The 15,677-nt window shown below is 39.6% G+C and overlaps 1 protein-coding gene across 6 annotated transcripts; it reads left to right on the top strand.

Moving 5' to 3' along the window:
- Nucleotides 1-5: 5 nt before the first annotated feature.
- Nucleotides 6-15,302, top strand: LOC108114978 (transforming acidic coiled-coil-containing protein 3). Of its 6 annotated transcripts, XM_017226205.2 has the most exons (11): nt 3,083-3,627; nt 5,174-5,375; nt 5,554-7,758; nt 11,864-12,165; nt 12,296-12,360; nt 12,419-12,490; nt 12,545-12,649; nt 13,074-13,235; nt 13,305-13,454; nt 13,520-13,701; nt 14,013-15,302. In XM_017226205.2, exons 1-11 carry the CDS (start codon nt 3,250-3,252, stop codon nt 14,018-14,020), a joined length of 3,831 nt encoding a protein of 1,276 aa, XP_017081694.2. In that variant the 5' UTR covers nt 3,083-3,249; the 3' UTR covers nt 14,021-15,302. The 6 variants fall into 6 exon arrangements, with proteins under 6 accessions (XP_017081698.2, XP_017081696.2, XP_017081694.2 ...); XM_017226209.2 differs by lacking the exon at nt 3,083-3,627 and adding an exon at nt 6-233 and having other exon boundaries at nt 11,906-12,165; nt 13,520-15,302; XM_017226207.2 differs by lacking the exon at nt 3,083-3,627 and adding an exon at nt 6-233 and having other exon boundaries at nt 13,520-15,302.
- The last annotated feature ends 375 nt before the right edge of the window (nt 15,303-15,677 follow it).

Below are 15,677 nucleotides of genomic sequence, written 5' to 3'. Positions count from 1 at the left end.
TCTAGCGGCATTTTATGAAAAAAAAAGCAACGCGAAGGATTAGCGTCACTTAACGTCGTAATAAAAAAGATTTTGTGTTTTACGATAATACAGATTGTTAAAACAGTGCCATCGGCGGAAAGAATACTGGGATATATGCCATGGAATTCGATGGAACTGAGAATGGCTTGGGAATAGGAGTCGGCGCTCGCGGAGTTTTGCGGGAGATTAACAAAAACGAGGGCGGCGTAAAGGTAAGCAAAATAAAGTAACGGGACGTGTCCCGTCCAACCATGTGCGATATGCCAAAACATTCCCTTTCTACTAAGTAACCCTGGAATGCAATACACATATGGGGTAATGCCTCGAACGCAGGCCGTTTCTGCTATTTTCCTTTATTCGCATTTGTACATTGTATATTTTATTTGCTGCGTGGTTTTTATTTGCTTTGAGGCAGCTGTCGTTGATGCGAATTCGCCAGTTGATCGGTGTTCGCCGGACATTGTCCATGACAAGTGTCCATATTCCCGGACTAGCGAAAGCTCCACCCCAAAATGGGCAATAGGCCAGGCAAGACAAAGAAATCGAGGGCCTTAACAGAAGAAATGACCATAAAGGCGGACAACGGGCCAGGGAGACTGGTATGCTAAGTGAAAAATAAGTAAATGCATTGTGAATATGAATCATGACTATTTCGGAAATCGGATAATTATGGATGCCCCTTGAAGTTTACAGATGTCCAGATGTTGACTTAAAATTATATTGACCAGAGTTCGTAGTCAAATGCTTCCTAATGTGGATTTCTATTTCGTATCATCTTTTAATATGAGATGAAAGATTGTCTAAAGAAGGTTGAAATCTGCGATTTGACAGAAAAGTCATTAAACTCTAGGATTCAGAGACTCCCCTTTTGCCACCTACGATGATGGTTGTGGAGATCTGCTGTTGTCTGCACCCTTGTCGTCTACATTTGTTTTTTGTCTATTTATAGCTTATTTTATGGTCGTCTCTTCCAATTTTTGTTTGATTTTTTTTCTCAAATGTGTTGTTGCTTAGGCGAGTTTCAGTAAAAGTTTCAAATAAACATTGTTTATTCCCGTCTCCGAGTAAGACCATCTGATCCATTGGTGTATATTTTTATTATTTTTCATTTTCATCCAAACTAACAAGATATTCATCTATTATGGACCCTATCCAACAAAACATTATCTTTATCTATTTGACTAACTCATTAAACTGTAACTATCTAAGAAAGATTTAGTGGTTGGCATGGATTTCACTCAAGCTTGATATAATTTAACACCCTCATACATTGTTTTTGGATTCCCACTGGGCCGGGCGCCGGGTGATATCTTGTCACCTGTCACGCATTGCTTGGCTAACCCTAAGGCCAACATCTAGCTATTGCCACCTCGTCATGGCCCATCGTGTGGGATTCCGTTTCACTGCTTAGATTTTCTCGCCAAATATGCAAAGTCAGCTGTTGGGCAATGTGGAGCACTTCCTCGATTCGATTCGGCTCGACTTGCAGATAGTGCGCCGTGATGCGCAACAATGGCTGTGGGATTGCATGTCACTTGGCATCCACAAGGGCTGCACCGGGAAAAATAAGATGAACGTCAGAATAGCAAACATTCCTTACCTCTTTCCTCCTTTTTATATTTTCAACTTAGGAAAGTGTTGGTCTCTAGGCTAAGCCAAAAAATTATATCAAATATTTTGGAAGTTCATGTCCGACTTTCAACAGTCGCCTTATCAACTCTTTTTAAGATATATCTAAGGTCTTAGAGACTTAATGAAACAAATCTTTCTTGTTTTTCTATAAGAAGCTAGACAAAAAGTTGTATGTGCACGAGTTCCTTCAGCTGTCTTGCGAAGACTTTCATTCATTAGTAGTCGACGGTCGCCCTATTTACGTATTCCCCCGTTTTCTAACCCCTTCATTGAGTGTTTCGGCTTAGTTGCAGTGTCTTGCATTTTCACTGCTGCCATTTGAGTCTGAATCGAGTCTAAGGCTTGTCTAGCTTTTCAGTTTTCCATTGCAACTCAGACCAAAAGGTTGTCATCTGGCACCCGCACTCTTGCCATTGCACTAAATTACGTGCCAATTAAGTGACTTACATAAATTGAATTGCATTCGTTCGCCCACGCGCGCTTAAACGTTCGGCGATCGGACGATTGGCGATCTTTACCTTTTCGGTCTGACCAATCTATATCTATAATCAACCTAATCCAAGTCCATAACGGTTTAAAACAAGCTTGCTACTGACGGGCTTTATAATATCTGATTATAATCGTAGGTGTAAATCAGATCTCTTAATAAATGGGAACAAAAATTAATAATGCCTTTTCATAAGAAACTTTTTGAGATATATAAATCCCTTGTAAATCGAATTTGATTAAAGCTACAGAAAGCAATTAAATTTAGTGTAAATGTATTTAATGATATCCAAAACATTTCGTTAGTTCTCGAAATGTATTTTAAATATAGCACCCACACTTTGGGTGAAATCAGATCGTGTCCCGGGTGTTTTCTTAAATACAGCAATCAGAATGCTGCTAGTAATTTTGTTGGTTTCAATAATAATAATAATATGAATTAGTGAGTTTAGCATTTTCTTTGCAAATTAACTTATAGTTAGGCACCAGATTGATGGAAATAATGCTTTGACATAAGAAAAATAAGCAGAGTAAGATACATATTCCGAAGAGATTGTTACCGGCCACCAAAAATATAAAGAGAGGCAATAGCTAGTATTTAACAATACAGAGGGGTAGTGCTGATAAAGGGAAAGCGCCATGAGGGCTAGAAACGATCCAAACTCATAGTCATACGAAAACATCCGGATCGTTATGTGGACGCCATTCAATCTTACAGCTCTCTCTCTCACTGTCTATCTGCCGGGGCCCACACGCTCGCCTTAGTGAACAATATTTGAGCATGTGTGGCGCTGAGCGAAGCAAAGCAAATTGAAAACGAAAATATTTTTAAATTGATTTCAAAGACAGACAAGATCGGGCGCCGGCGAGAAGAGTCGCGGCTACGGGTCGCGAGAGTCCCGACGGTATTACCCAATATAATGGAAGAGCGGAAGGCGGAAAAGCGCAGTAGAAATTTTACCGAGTAGGCGAGTCGAAATCTGTGTCACAACGGAAGCACCGAAAAAAGGAAAATACACTAAAGGCCAAACAAGAAATTCTATCGATCCGTCGGTTTATGGAATCAAGTGAACCGTATCGCGCCTAGGAGTTAATCGTGCGTAGAGCATCATGGACTTTATCGCGAGTATCATGAAAAGGCCTAAGAGCATCGCCACCACTGGCATTACCTCCACTCAGTCAGCGGCCATGGAGGCCTCAGAAGCTGCTAGTCCCCCGGAAGATCTTCCATCAGCAAAGGTTACCGAAGGAGTTTCACTGATCTCCCCCCACCTCAGCACTCTACTTGAATCTGCTTCGGAGGATCTGCTGCGTTTAGAAGAACAGCACTGCAATCTGCTGATGGAACCCGTCCCCATTCCACTTGCAGCTCCCGAAACCAACAGTGCTAGTAGGGAAACCATCCAGCAGCTCCTTAGTGAAATTAACGTGAATCTAAACCAAGTCAGTGCCAATGAAATGGAGCACTTGCAGGCCATGAGTGGCGAGGTATGTCACAGCACTATGAAGTTCGTTTTTTAAAGACATTTTTCTTGATTTTTTTTTTGCATTTTAATATGACGTGTTAATACCTTTAGAAGGGTATTCAAGTTGTAGTAAGAGTTTTGTAAAACTTTTTCAAAACATATTTTATACACATATTTTTCAATAATTTCAATTGTTTCGCTGTATATCTATAGGAGGAAAGGAAATCCGTCACCCTGGCTTATAGGCAGTTTTGTTATTTTTTGCCAACTTATTGCGCTTCAAAATTATTTAAAATGGCGCTGCATTTAAATTTATTTTTGCCTAAAATTAGCTCAATATATGATATTGTATCACTGTGTTCACTTTTTTTTGTTGAATTCCACAGGGTGTTCCCAACATTTTATTTTAATGATATTAAAAAAAAAAATATTATTTTAGAACAAAATTAAAGTACCGTGAAAACGCGCTAGGAAATAATTGAAACAAAATTACGGAAAGAAAACGTTTTTTTTTCACTTTTTTTAACTTCATTATTAGACTTATAATTACCACTACCCAATTTGTCCTTTACCAAAATTTTCACATTTTCCATTGCCCCGCCCATTTTCCGACCCACACTGGCTCATTAGCCGACTTTGCTGACTTTAACCTTGCCGCAAACATCGCACTATAATACGTTCTAATTAAATTCCCTGAGTAGAACATTGCACCCAAACCTGAATAAACGGAAAACATGACGGACCGGGCCAGCCGCATTGAGTCCGCCGTATGTTCATTTTGCACTGCACAAAAGCGGACGCCGACCCAGTTTCACATCTATCTCCCCACCTTCTGTTCCTCAATCACCTCCACCGCCGCCTTCCTGCCGCAACCCCGATTTCTGACGTCTTGGCTGGCTTTTAAATTAATGACATTTGCTTGTCGACTGACCGACCACGCCGAACATTTCCAATGTGTGCTCTCACTTGTCCCAGTGTGGAAAGTATCTAAACTATCAGTCATTAGCTCTAAAGGATGTATATTCTATAGTTATTCTCTTTAATTGATTGTAGGTCTTAAAAGTAAGTTGTGTTATATATATATATATATATATATATATATATATATGATGATGAAATGTAAGAATTTTCTCTGCGATGGTAAATTGAAAACATACATTTTAAACTCCAATAATTTGGGATTTTTATTGCAATAATTAGCTAATTTAATTGCCATCCAATTACAACATATTTAGTTATATTGGGCGAAATGTGTTTTTACTTAGAGCAGACCACTGTAATCCCAGACGTACCTATTTATATCTTCAGCCTACGAAGCCCTTACGTCCCTTCTCTAAAACAATATGTCAACAGTTCTTAATTAAGCGCCAAAAACAGCTGCTGTCCGTGACCATCTTTCATATCCCAACGCTTGTTTACGTATTTCGTCTGCGAATTGTTTTGATTATGTTAATTTTTTTCCTACTCATTCCACTTTAATTTTCAAAACTTTTCATTCGAATCATGTTGCACGCGATGTACAATTTGTAATTAATTTTCTTGCATTTTCTGCATCTCTCCCTTGGCAGCTAAGTCCGCTGGCGGTGAAGCCCAATCCCAAGCCATCGAGCATGGAGCAACAGAAGGCTCTGGTCGCTGCTCTGGGGCACCAGACGGCAGCAACTGGTTGCCAAAATCTTAATGTGGGAGTGGTTCCAAAATTTGGAGGTCTGCCAGAGTTTGACGAGACGCAAATACCAGAACTGGCTCCTTCAAGTGCCGAAATGGAGGGTAAGTTAACGCTCAAGCTGGTTTCTCAATGACAACAAACATTTTATATGCAAACTCGGGTTCAGGACCTACGTTAATATATTTGTAAACAACTCTACTGCAGTTGTGGTTTACTCTATTTCCATTAAATAACTGTATTTTTTTCTAACTTACTTACACTCTTAAAATGATTTCACAGTTCGCCACTCGGATTCAGATGTTTTTGTGGAATGTCTATCGCTTCATAGCGAGAGGTATACCGCAGATCGCTCTGAGTTAGAAGCCTATTCGAGTGCTCTTAACGATGTGTTGGAGCAGCAGCTGTCCATGACATCAGCTGCAGCTTTGGATAACGAAATCGAAGATCCTTTGGCTGTTAACCAGAACGACAACGTCAGCTATGAAGCCATGGATGTGGATGATATCAGCGAAACCATGGAAATGTTAAAGGATGTATTAGGCCCCGAAGATCATCAGCTTTTGCAACAACATATTCTCAGTGAATCTCAGCCAGTTTTACAATTAAGTAAGCAGGAGATCAAAATACAGGAAACAGAACGTCCAAGTCCGGACGAAGTAATACAGAAAGACGACGATCAAGGTCATCATCAGATCCAAAATCCGCCGCTGGAGGAGCCAGAACAACCTATACAACCCCAACAACCTCCGAATGTCCAAAAGCCCTCGGAACTGACTGAGGTCCATACAAGTACCTCTATTGAGTTCCCCAAGAAAGATCAAGAAACTTCGGTGGTTGTAGAAACCGCACAGAGCACTGAATTGGATCTACCAAAAGCATCCTTCAGTCTTGAGCAAAATACATCACCGGCTGTAGAGGCTACCGAGGAAGAAATTAGCGGGGAGGAGTTTGAACCCATGGAAGTAGATGTCTCTATTAGGATGGATGAAGCAACGGAGCTTGGGTCGTCTCGGCACCCACATGTCGAAATCCAGGCACCAAATTTAACCCCTACTGCGTCTAAAGTCTCAGAAGAAAATAACCAGAATGTGGGCGTACCAGAAGATCCATTGAAGAGTACTGGTCTGCAGCCATCAGAAGTACCACTACCAGCAGCTCCGCTCTCACCACCCATACCCACACATACCCTTCAGGACAAAACGGATGAGCTGGGTAATTCTCCGCCCATACCCACACACCGCCCAAAAACAGCTGAGGAATTAAAGTTCCTAGCCCTAAAGGAGCTACCGTTGCCAGATGATATTGATACTGAAAGTAATGTTCCTCCGCCGATACAAGAAGTGGATAACGTGGCACCGGACGAGCAAGCTCATATCCGTTTAGTTGCTGCAGTCACACCCAGACAAAAGCGATCGGCGACGCCTTTGTCGTTGGATGTGGGAGGTTGTACCACCGAGGTATGCACTCCAGAACCCACGTCGCCAAGTTTTCCTCTCAAAGGACAGGCGGAGAAACCATCTCATTTCCCGCGCTCTCCACATGCTCCACCAGAGCAGGAAGAGATGCCCTACCTGGAAGAAGCTGTGATAGAACCAAAGCAAAGCGGTTTTGGAGCTGGAGTCATCGCTAAGTCAGCAGTAGTCATTGAGGTAACACAATCGAGTCCGGAGAAGCAGCAACATCTTAATGAAACCTTGCCAATGGAGGAGCGTTCACCCTCACCCTTGAATGAGACCTTTGACAGCGGTTGGAAAATGGAGGATAAGCCACAGGCGGATTATCAGGATATTGAGGGTTCCTCCACATATGCAGTAAGCCTTGGATCGGTCGACGATCATCAACGCCGAACTTTTTCGGTAATTCAATCTACGGCGGATACGGGCGAGTCAAAAGCTCAACAGACAATATTTAAGGAAAAGGAAAATGCGCGCCGCACCTTCTGTTTAGAGCAAAATGCATCGCCAGCTATGGAGGCCACCGAAGATGCAATGGGTAATGACGCCATGGATTTGGATGTGTCCTTGAGGGTAAATGAGGTAACCATTGTTAAGACACCTCAGAAAATCGAAAAAGAGTCACAGGCACCTATCTCAAACTCGCCCCCGATTCCCACTCATCAACATTTAAAGAGAGCCCCTATTCATGGTCTGAACTCTCCTGTGTCGCCACTGGGTAATGCTACTGTTGTTTTGGAGGAGCAGGCCCTATCTGCCAAGGAACAAGCCACCCTTAGTGCCAGCGATGAGAAGGATGATGTTTTTGTGGAGCACTTCGGTGCCATTTCTCCTGTTTCGGATGACATGTTCAAGACCCCACAGTTCACCAGCAGTAGTTTCAACAATCAAGCCAAGATGAAGGCCAATGGTGCTGGGGAAATGGGAGGTAAAGCTGCTGCTGCGATGAATAGACAAGGACGTGCTGCCTCTGTTGAGGAGGAGGCCGTCTTTGATGCCCAATTCCAGGATGGCGCCAGCAACCAAAACCGTAAGTAAAAAAACCCTTTTTATTTTACAGGGAATGTTACATCATTTTTTATTACTGTCAAGTATTTAACAAGGTTTTAAAAACTGTATTATATATATTAATATTTAATGAGGTTATACTTATCGATTAGGATGCTTATAAATTCTTAGTTTAGATTATGATTTTTAATAACAAACAAAAACTTTAATTTCAAAAAATACCAGTTTTAACGAGCCTTAATTTGACGGAAACAACAATTTGCTTCTAAAGCCGAATACCAACATACGATATTTTTGTCTAGCAAACAAATTCCTATACTAATCGTGAAAAAGTTATTAAACATTTTTAACAACATGGAATTGCTTTTGATGCTGATCAAAATATTTGCACTTAAAATTTAATTAAATTTATTAATTTTTATTTATTTAATACTAAAGTATCCTAAATGCTTATTCAATTGAATTTAAAAAAATCGAACAGTTCGATTTTATCTTACAACGCCCAAATCATCTCAAACTAGTGAGGTTTTAACGTAATTACCACTTACAGGGGTACCACTGTGCCGTCGAGTCCTTTGCATGTTCGTGTCCTTAGCTCATCAGCCATTACAAAAACCCAAGCACTCATAAACCTTTGAACTTGAAATACATATGTATTGTGTGTGGGGAACCCATAGTTCCTCCTTTGCCCGCATGGACGATATCGCGGCGATATCTAACTGTAAAAATAAACCTAGCACACGAGCAAGGCAATGAACCTGAACTTCAAATCGGGAAAGGGAACTTCGAAAAGCCAAAAGAGCACACCAAAACAAAGGGGCCCCACAATACCAATTAGTAACATAATTTTATTTTTCAATGGCGAACTATGGGGTGTAGGAAGTGACTTTTTGTTTTGGTGTTTCATGTTCGTCTGTACGTTTTCTGTACGTTTTGTTCGTTCCCGTTTCCTGGTTTTGTTGTTATTGTTGCTGCAAATGCATTTTTTTCGTGCTCTTATATGGAAAATGCCGCATTACGCGTGCTCTTGCCCTCTCCGTCTGTTGCCTCTCCTAAGCAATGGTACTCTCTCTGCCATTGCAACTCTCTCATTTACTAAGTACTCTTTGTCTCTTGAAGCCCTTATCAGCAGAATATCGTAAGCTATTATAAAAAGCGAATAGGAAGAACTCGACTCTCTGTGACGTCACTTTGTCCAATTGAACCCACTCTGTCAGATTTTGTTGTTCCTAGTAACTTCCAAAGGCTTTGCATCAGTATTTGTGCCTTGATGAGCGCATTTATATTTTTGTTAATTACCCAAGCTTATGGATAATTGGATAATTTGATAAATGGCTGCCCACTTATACAACGGAAATTATTTCGTTAAATTTATTTGTTTTGTTTATTTCGGAACTTAGTTTTTGTTAGTTCTTACATTTTTGAAATAGTTTTATTGGTGGCGCCTAAGTTATCGATATCGCTGACTATAAAAATGCATCTCTGATTTCTCTCAATAACGCACACATGAACTACAAAAAATTAATAGGCTTTCTACTGCGCTCTCATCATTCATAGAAACTACAACACTGCACAGTGTGCATTCCAAAATGGGGCAATTTAATAAAGTCGAAAACGAATAAATGTTTGTATTCCCTTTTGTTGTGAAAGTATCTTTTTTATGAATTTGAAACTTTCTTATAGATAATGTTTTCAGAACGTTATATAGGACGTTTGGTTAAGGAACTATAATTCAAAATGTCATGTATTGTTTCTCCTATGTGTCAAATTATTTTATAAAATGGCATAAGTTCGCGGGTTTATTAAAAATGAAAATGGAAAATAATTTTATTTTGGTTTGTTTATTTAATAACTATTTAATTGAAGAAAATTTTTTAGTTTTTAACGTTTTTAGTATCGCTAGTTGACTGTGACCTATCGAATGCTCTCTTCTCCCATACACACCAATACCCAAGCGCATAGGAATTCAACTTAGAACTCGCCATGCAGTTACACAGCAACCTCTCATCTGTAGTAGAACGAGAGAGAGATAACTAAGGGGAATGTTGGTGGGGGTGTGAATGTGGAGAGGAAGAACGGGCGCAACTCCAAACAGACAACGTGTACACAGCGCTCTCTCTTTCGCACTTGCTCTCTCTGCGCACTTGCTGACTGCTGAATACGCGTCACTGTCCCACACTCCAGTCAGAATTCAGGCTCTTCTGTTCGCTTTTTCACTCGCTCGCGTGCGTGCGTTGGTTTGTCTTATTGGACTTGCGGAGAGAAATGTAAGCAATAAGAAATTCCATTTCAGTTAGTTTTCAACATCTGACGTCGCTATATCTATCGGTAGTACCCTACTGCTGTTTAATCTTGGGATTGCCAGGCTGCTAAATTGGCAAAAGTAAATTTGTAAAGCGCAAAATTAGAATTATTTGTTTGTTTACCAAGGCTAGAGTAGCCTTATTTTGAGCTTGGCTCGCAGGAAGTGCTAGAAATTGGAAATGCAGCCAGCAGCTGTGCAGAAGAAAACAACAAATAGGCATAAATAAAGCCAGAAGACAAGTCTCCGAATCGCCAAGTAAAAAATAATATGTGAGAGTGAGAGCGTGAAACTTCATTGTGTGATTTGCTCTGCGTATTAGTGTTTCTTCGAACGTATATGTGCGTGTGGGTGTTTTCGGGCGCTGCGTGGTCATGGCTAACAATATTATGTGAATAACTGTGGAAAATCTTGAAAATGCACACCTTGTCAAAGACAAGACACGCAATTAAGACGCAGTGCAGGGCGAGGAGCTGCTCTCTCTCGCTGCTCCGCTCTCTCCGCTTCCAGTTACATTCCCATTTCTCCTCTCCTTCAATCAACCCACTTTCGGAAACCATTTGTCGATTGCATAAAATGACTCACAAGTCGACGTTTCCCTTTGTTTTGTTTTGGTCCGCTGTTTGAGAAATCGGAAAATGCATAAAGCTAAAGCTACATATCCGATAGTTGTGACCTGCATTGAATATCTGGGCCTGCCCGGGTTTCCTACTATTTTTAAAGCCGACCATCGCTCTGCATTTGTTTATGAATTCTCTCCATTCCATTTCCATGTGCACTGAAATAATAGGGTCCACCCTCTTCCATCGACACAATATCTATCGTGTCACTTTGAATTTTAAAAAAGAGGAGTCGCTTACAAACATAAATTTATATAATATCATTGTGTGCTTATTTTTTTGTACTTTCTATGATTAATAGTTCTTATCAAATTTGTCATTTGGTATGGCTCATTTGACATATTCCTAAATCCTAGGAACTATGTAATTGTTTTCTGTGTACTGTGAAAATAATAACGCGGCTTCTATGCAGAACAGGCACACCTCATTTTCGTGCCCCTCGGGATCTGGGTTTGGGATATAGGGGGTTAAATGAGGAGGGACCCTTGCTTTGAGTCATGCTATATCTTAATTTTCTTTTTGTCATCGTTCTCCCCCTTGTCTTTTGTTTTCCTTTTTACAAGAAAGAATTTTGAATGTAAGATACATTTTTATACTCTTCTTTAAATTTTATACTCTTCTTTAAATCAGCATTTCCTTAAAGCTTATTGACAAAGTCGGTTCAGTTTGCTGATAGTGCACCTTGTCAATAAAGCCAGCAAAATCATTAGAGATAAAGATATTAGTGATAGTAGGAAAAAAAAAAGCAATTACAAAAATAATAGAAATCATAAATGGTTAAAGTTGTCAATTAGATGCGTTGAACTAGATTAGATATGGGTGATCCAATCTATACGCTATAAATTTTCAATTATGGCAACCCTAACTCAATATTTTGCAACCCGTTTCTCAACCCGAACCCTAGCGAAGCTTTTAAGTATTTATTTTCAAGGGGCGTTTTGTCCATTTCATTTCCTGCATAAGTGTTTTCCTTCAGTATGTGACATGTATATATGGTACATTTCCAAAGAGAAGAGGTTAAAGAAAACCTTGGTTGACATTGATTTGAATTGATCTGATTAGAAACCGAAATGGAGCCTTCGAAGCCAGTGACTAACTATTGTTTTTGTATTTCTTCTTCTTTCCTCACAAAACACAAATGCACGCGCATGCACTCATCTAAACCCACCCATCAACGCACTACAAACCACGAACGCCATCCACAGTAATACTGAACTCATTAGATTTTGATTATTTGTACACGAAAGGCAGCAATAATGCGCCCATCGATCGGAGTTCGCTGCTGCTGAAGTTTGACCCGCTTCTTGGAGCCCCTGTTCCCGTTAACCATCCGAGTCAGCAGGAGCAGGCGCTGCTGAATATCCTGGGCTCTAATCAAAACAGGATCCTAAGTCCCACATTGGAGGAGCACGAGACAAGTGGCGGAAACCAGTCGTTTGGAATAGTACCCAGTGCCAAAGATACCGCCAAGAAGTTGGACTTTAAGCCACCTGTGGATAGGACAAAAGTAAGCTATAAGACTTCATTTTGCATTACGAAATTTCGATGAAAATTTCAATGGTTATTGTCCATATTGAATGTAGTTATTAAGTTATATAAATAATATTGTGACTAATACATTCTATTGATTTCCACAGAAGCATGTTAAAATGAGCGTGGACGTCATTGATAACGATTGCAACAAAACCTTCGATAATTCCAAGTGAGTATCAGATAAATTAGTTATTATGTACCAATAATAATATATTTTCTTAACTTAGCCTTAATACGGAGGACAAAACCCACAGCTACAACAACATGGATGAGCTCGAGAAGAAAATAAAAAACGAAGTGTAAGTTGATCTCGTTCATAAATAAATTCGAACTAAAGTTATTTATCATTGCAGAACAAGGTCCGAGGACATTGAGAAGAAGCTGAAGGAGGGAGAGCAGCGGGAAGAAGCGCTGATCAAACGTATCACAGAAAAGGATAAAACAAATGCAAAGCTGAAGTGAGTAAGACTTTTCAGCTATTTGGAGCATATGAAATGCGTACAATCATAAGAGAGTTTCCTACAATCATTTGCCTAGTAGAAACGTAACAAATTTCACTTCTCCTTGATTTCATTCCATTACTCTTTAAATTGTATTTTTAAATAAGGATAAAATAATATTTAAATAATAATATAGACTCTGCATTTTTGATCCATGTTGATGAACTGTTCGTCAAAGGCGTATAAAAGTAATAATATAATAGTAATGTAAATGCTTACAGGCTATACGCTTCTTTAATTTGTCTGGTACACCAAGTCCCTCTATCCATGCTCTTAGTCTTTTTAAATATTGTTTCTTATACGGTACATTGATTTTTACTAGATAACGATAAGATCTAACATATAATTCTGTAACTAATTAATGTTTTCCGTATTTTCTCAGCGGTGTCATCGAAGCTTATGAGAAGGCCATTGCGGAGCTAATCAGTGAAAAGGAGCAGCAGGCGCAGCTGCACGAGCGACAGTTGCAGGAAGTACAGGCAGACCGGGATGCCAATTACCATCACTTAACCTCGCTGGAAACGACATTCTCCGATCTGCATGTGTAAACACCACCTTAACAGAGAAAGTTATAGTAGTTTGGACAAACCACTAACCAATCGTGTTATTGCAGGAAATACGAAAAGAGCAAAGAGATGACCTCGCAGCTTAAGAGTAACGAGGAGACTCTTCTGGCAGAGCGGAAGCAAATGATGGACAATCTGCGGTTGCAGGAGCAGCGCTACGACAAGATGAAAAACCACGCCATGCAGCAACTGGAAATGTGAGCTAGTTAATTTTTGAAAAAAGCTGTTGTTTGTCTAACGAATATTTTTTTCCGATCGCTAGTGCCAACAAAAAGCTGGACACGTACGCTAGGGAGCATGCGGACGAGTCGAAAAAACTAAAAGCTTTACTTAAGAAGGAGGAGATCTCGCGTGTCTCAATGACGGAACAGCTGCAACAGAAGTCGCGCGAGAACGCCGATCTGCTGAAGATCTGCGAGGAGCTCATCTACGGAAAAGGACAAGGTGGTAGTAGTTAAACTCAACCCGCGGATTGCCCGGAATGTATTTTATATGTTGCTGTAAAATCGCACACACCCCCATCACAACACTCTCATCCGGCATGTGGAGCCCATCTCGCAGCATGTCCGTAGAAATGTAACTGCGCCTCGATCATCGTCACCCCCATTCGTATCATGGTGTAATAACTGCTCGGTTGCGTGCTCTTAACTGAATAAGAAAATGCAGATGCAGAATTGTTTCATATTGCCAACTCCACTTATGTTGACTTTCAAGATGTTCACCTAACGTTCCGATGCATATTATACTTTTTCTAGATTTTTAGTTGACCCGTAAACACTCACTCACACAAGTCACAGGCAGACCCATCGCGTTCCGTTTGAGTTCCATTCGTCCTGCGGGTCTGGTTGGCCGGCATATGTTACTAATTCTCTATCGTATCGAATCTGTCTCCTGATTTTGTTCTATGATATTACCTGGCGGTCAGTTGTGCACGGAAACTGTAATGCGTTTGTGGTTTAGATACTGACCAACGAAGCAAAACGATATTGTGCAACGGCAGCTAAACCAATATGCAAATGCAAACAATAAACAGCGTTCGCTTGAGGCGCGCCTTTATTAAATGTTTAAGTTTAAACTTAGTTTAATTTAATTGAAGATTTGTATTAGGCGTACTAAGAATATCTCTGTATTACATACTAGTACTAAAACAAGAAAGCGTAAAAAACAAAACGGAAACATTCAAAATACACGCTAAACTTATTTATGCATAAAATAACATTTTTGTTTGCTTTGTTCAGCGCTTGAATGATATTTTGCCCAATACTGGAAGAGGTTGCCTTACATAGCAGAAATACTTAGATAAGTCAGAGCAAAAGCGCTAGGACAAACAGTCCTATAAAAAATGTGCTCCTTTTTTAAATGTTCCAAGATTATTTTTGTATGTTTTAAAGAATTAGTACATCTTTTAATTACAATTTTTATTAACTTTAATAATGGTCAACTTTTGCTATTTATAAAACTGTTTTTTTGAATGAAGATAATTAAAACTCCTCCCGAAAACAAGTTCTACATTAACCTAAAGTGGAAGCACTATGGCCAACTGAGAAATTGTAAGCACTTTTTGTAGTAACCTACTGAAACAACACGATCCAAATGAACCCGTTGATAACTCTTAATGAATTTTACTTCCATTTATGACATTTACTACTCTACTCTAAGAGCAAAATGAAATTGTTGATCACAGTAGGAGAAGTGAAGAAGACACACGAATTGTATACAAATTTGTACCCAGTCCATATAATCTGAAAAAAAGCTACTTCATAATATATAACAGCATACATATATATTTTTCTAAAGTAGAAAACACAGATGAAACCCCCAGACACAAAGATGCGCTTTTAGGGAAAGTTTTCAAGGAAAAGCCCAAAGTAAATATTGTAGTTTGCCATTCGAAGACGAATGGATAATATATCAATGCGCTGTAAAAACACATAAATAGTATTAAAGCATGCCAGCACATATGACTTACGATGTGTTGAGCAGGCGTTGTACGTAAAGGTGATTGAACGAGTTGCATTCAATAAATAAAATATGTACTTGCAATATATCTCTTGCATTTGGTCGTTGATTTTTCCAGGTGCTTACAGCGGTGACAATAATGTTATATGTAGTATGCTTTTGGGGATTGTGTAAAACGGTGTTTAGGAAGCATCGGACTCTGCATATTGTCATTGAAAACGGAAATTTATGACGATGTGCATCGGGATATTGCGACCACTGTATATAGTCACAAAAATGAAATAATATATTCAAATATTTTGAAATGATCCCCAAATGAAAATATTTGAACTTTTTGTTGGTTTGTTTTAATTTTATTTTTTTAAGATCTTGGAAAACGAACTAGTTAAGAGGAAAAAAAGCTAGTTATTGCTAAATTTTCTTTGCTCTTTTAAACCTCCATCCACGCAGTCGATGTTGTT

Source organism: Drosophila eugracilis, unplaced genomic scaffold (genome assembly GCF_018153835.1).
Source record: "Drosophila eugracilis isolate 14026-0451.02 unplaced genomic scaffold, ASM1815383v1 contig_1897, whole genome shotgun sequence".
NCBI classification, from domain to species: Eukaryota; Metazoa; Arthropoda; class Insecta; order Diptera; family Drosophilidae; genus Drosophila; species Drosophila eugracilis.
This window is presented reverse-complemented; position numbering and strand designations above follow the sequence as displayed.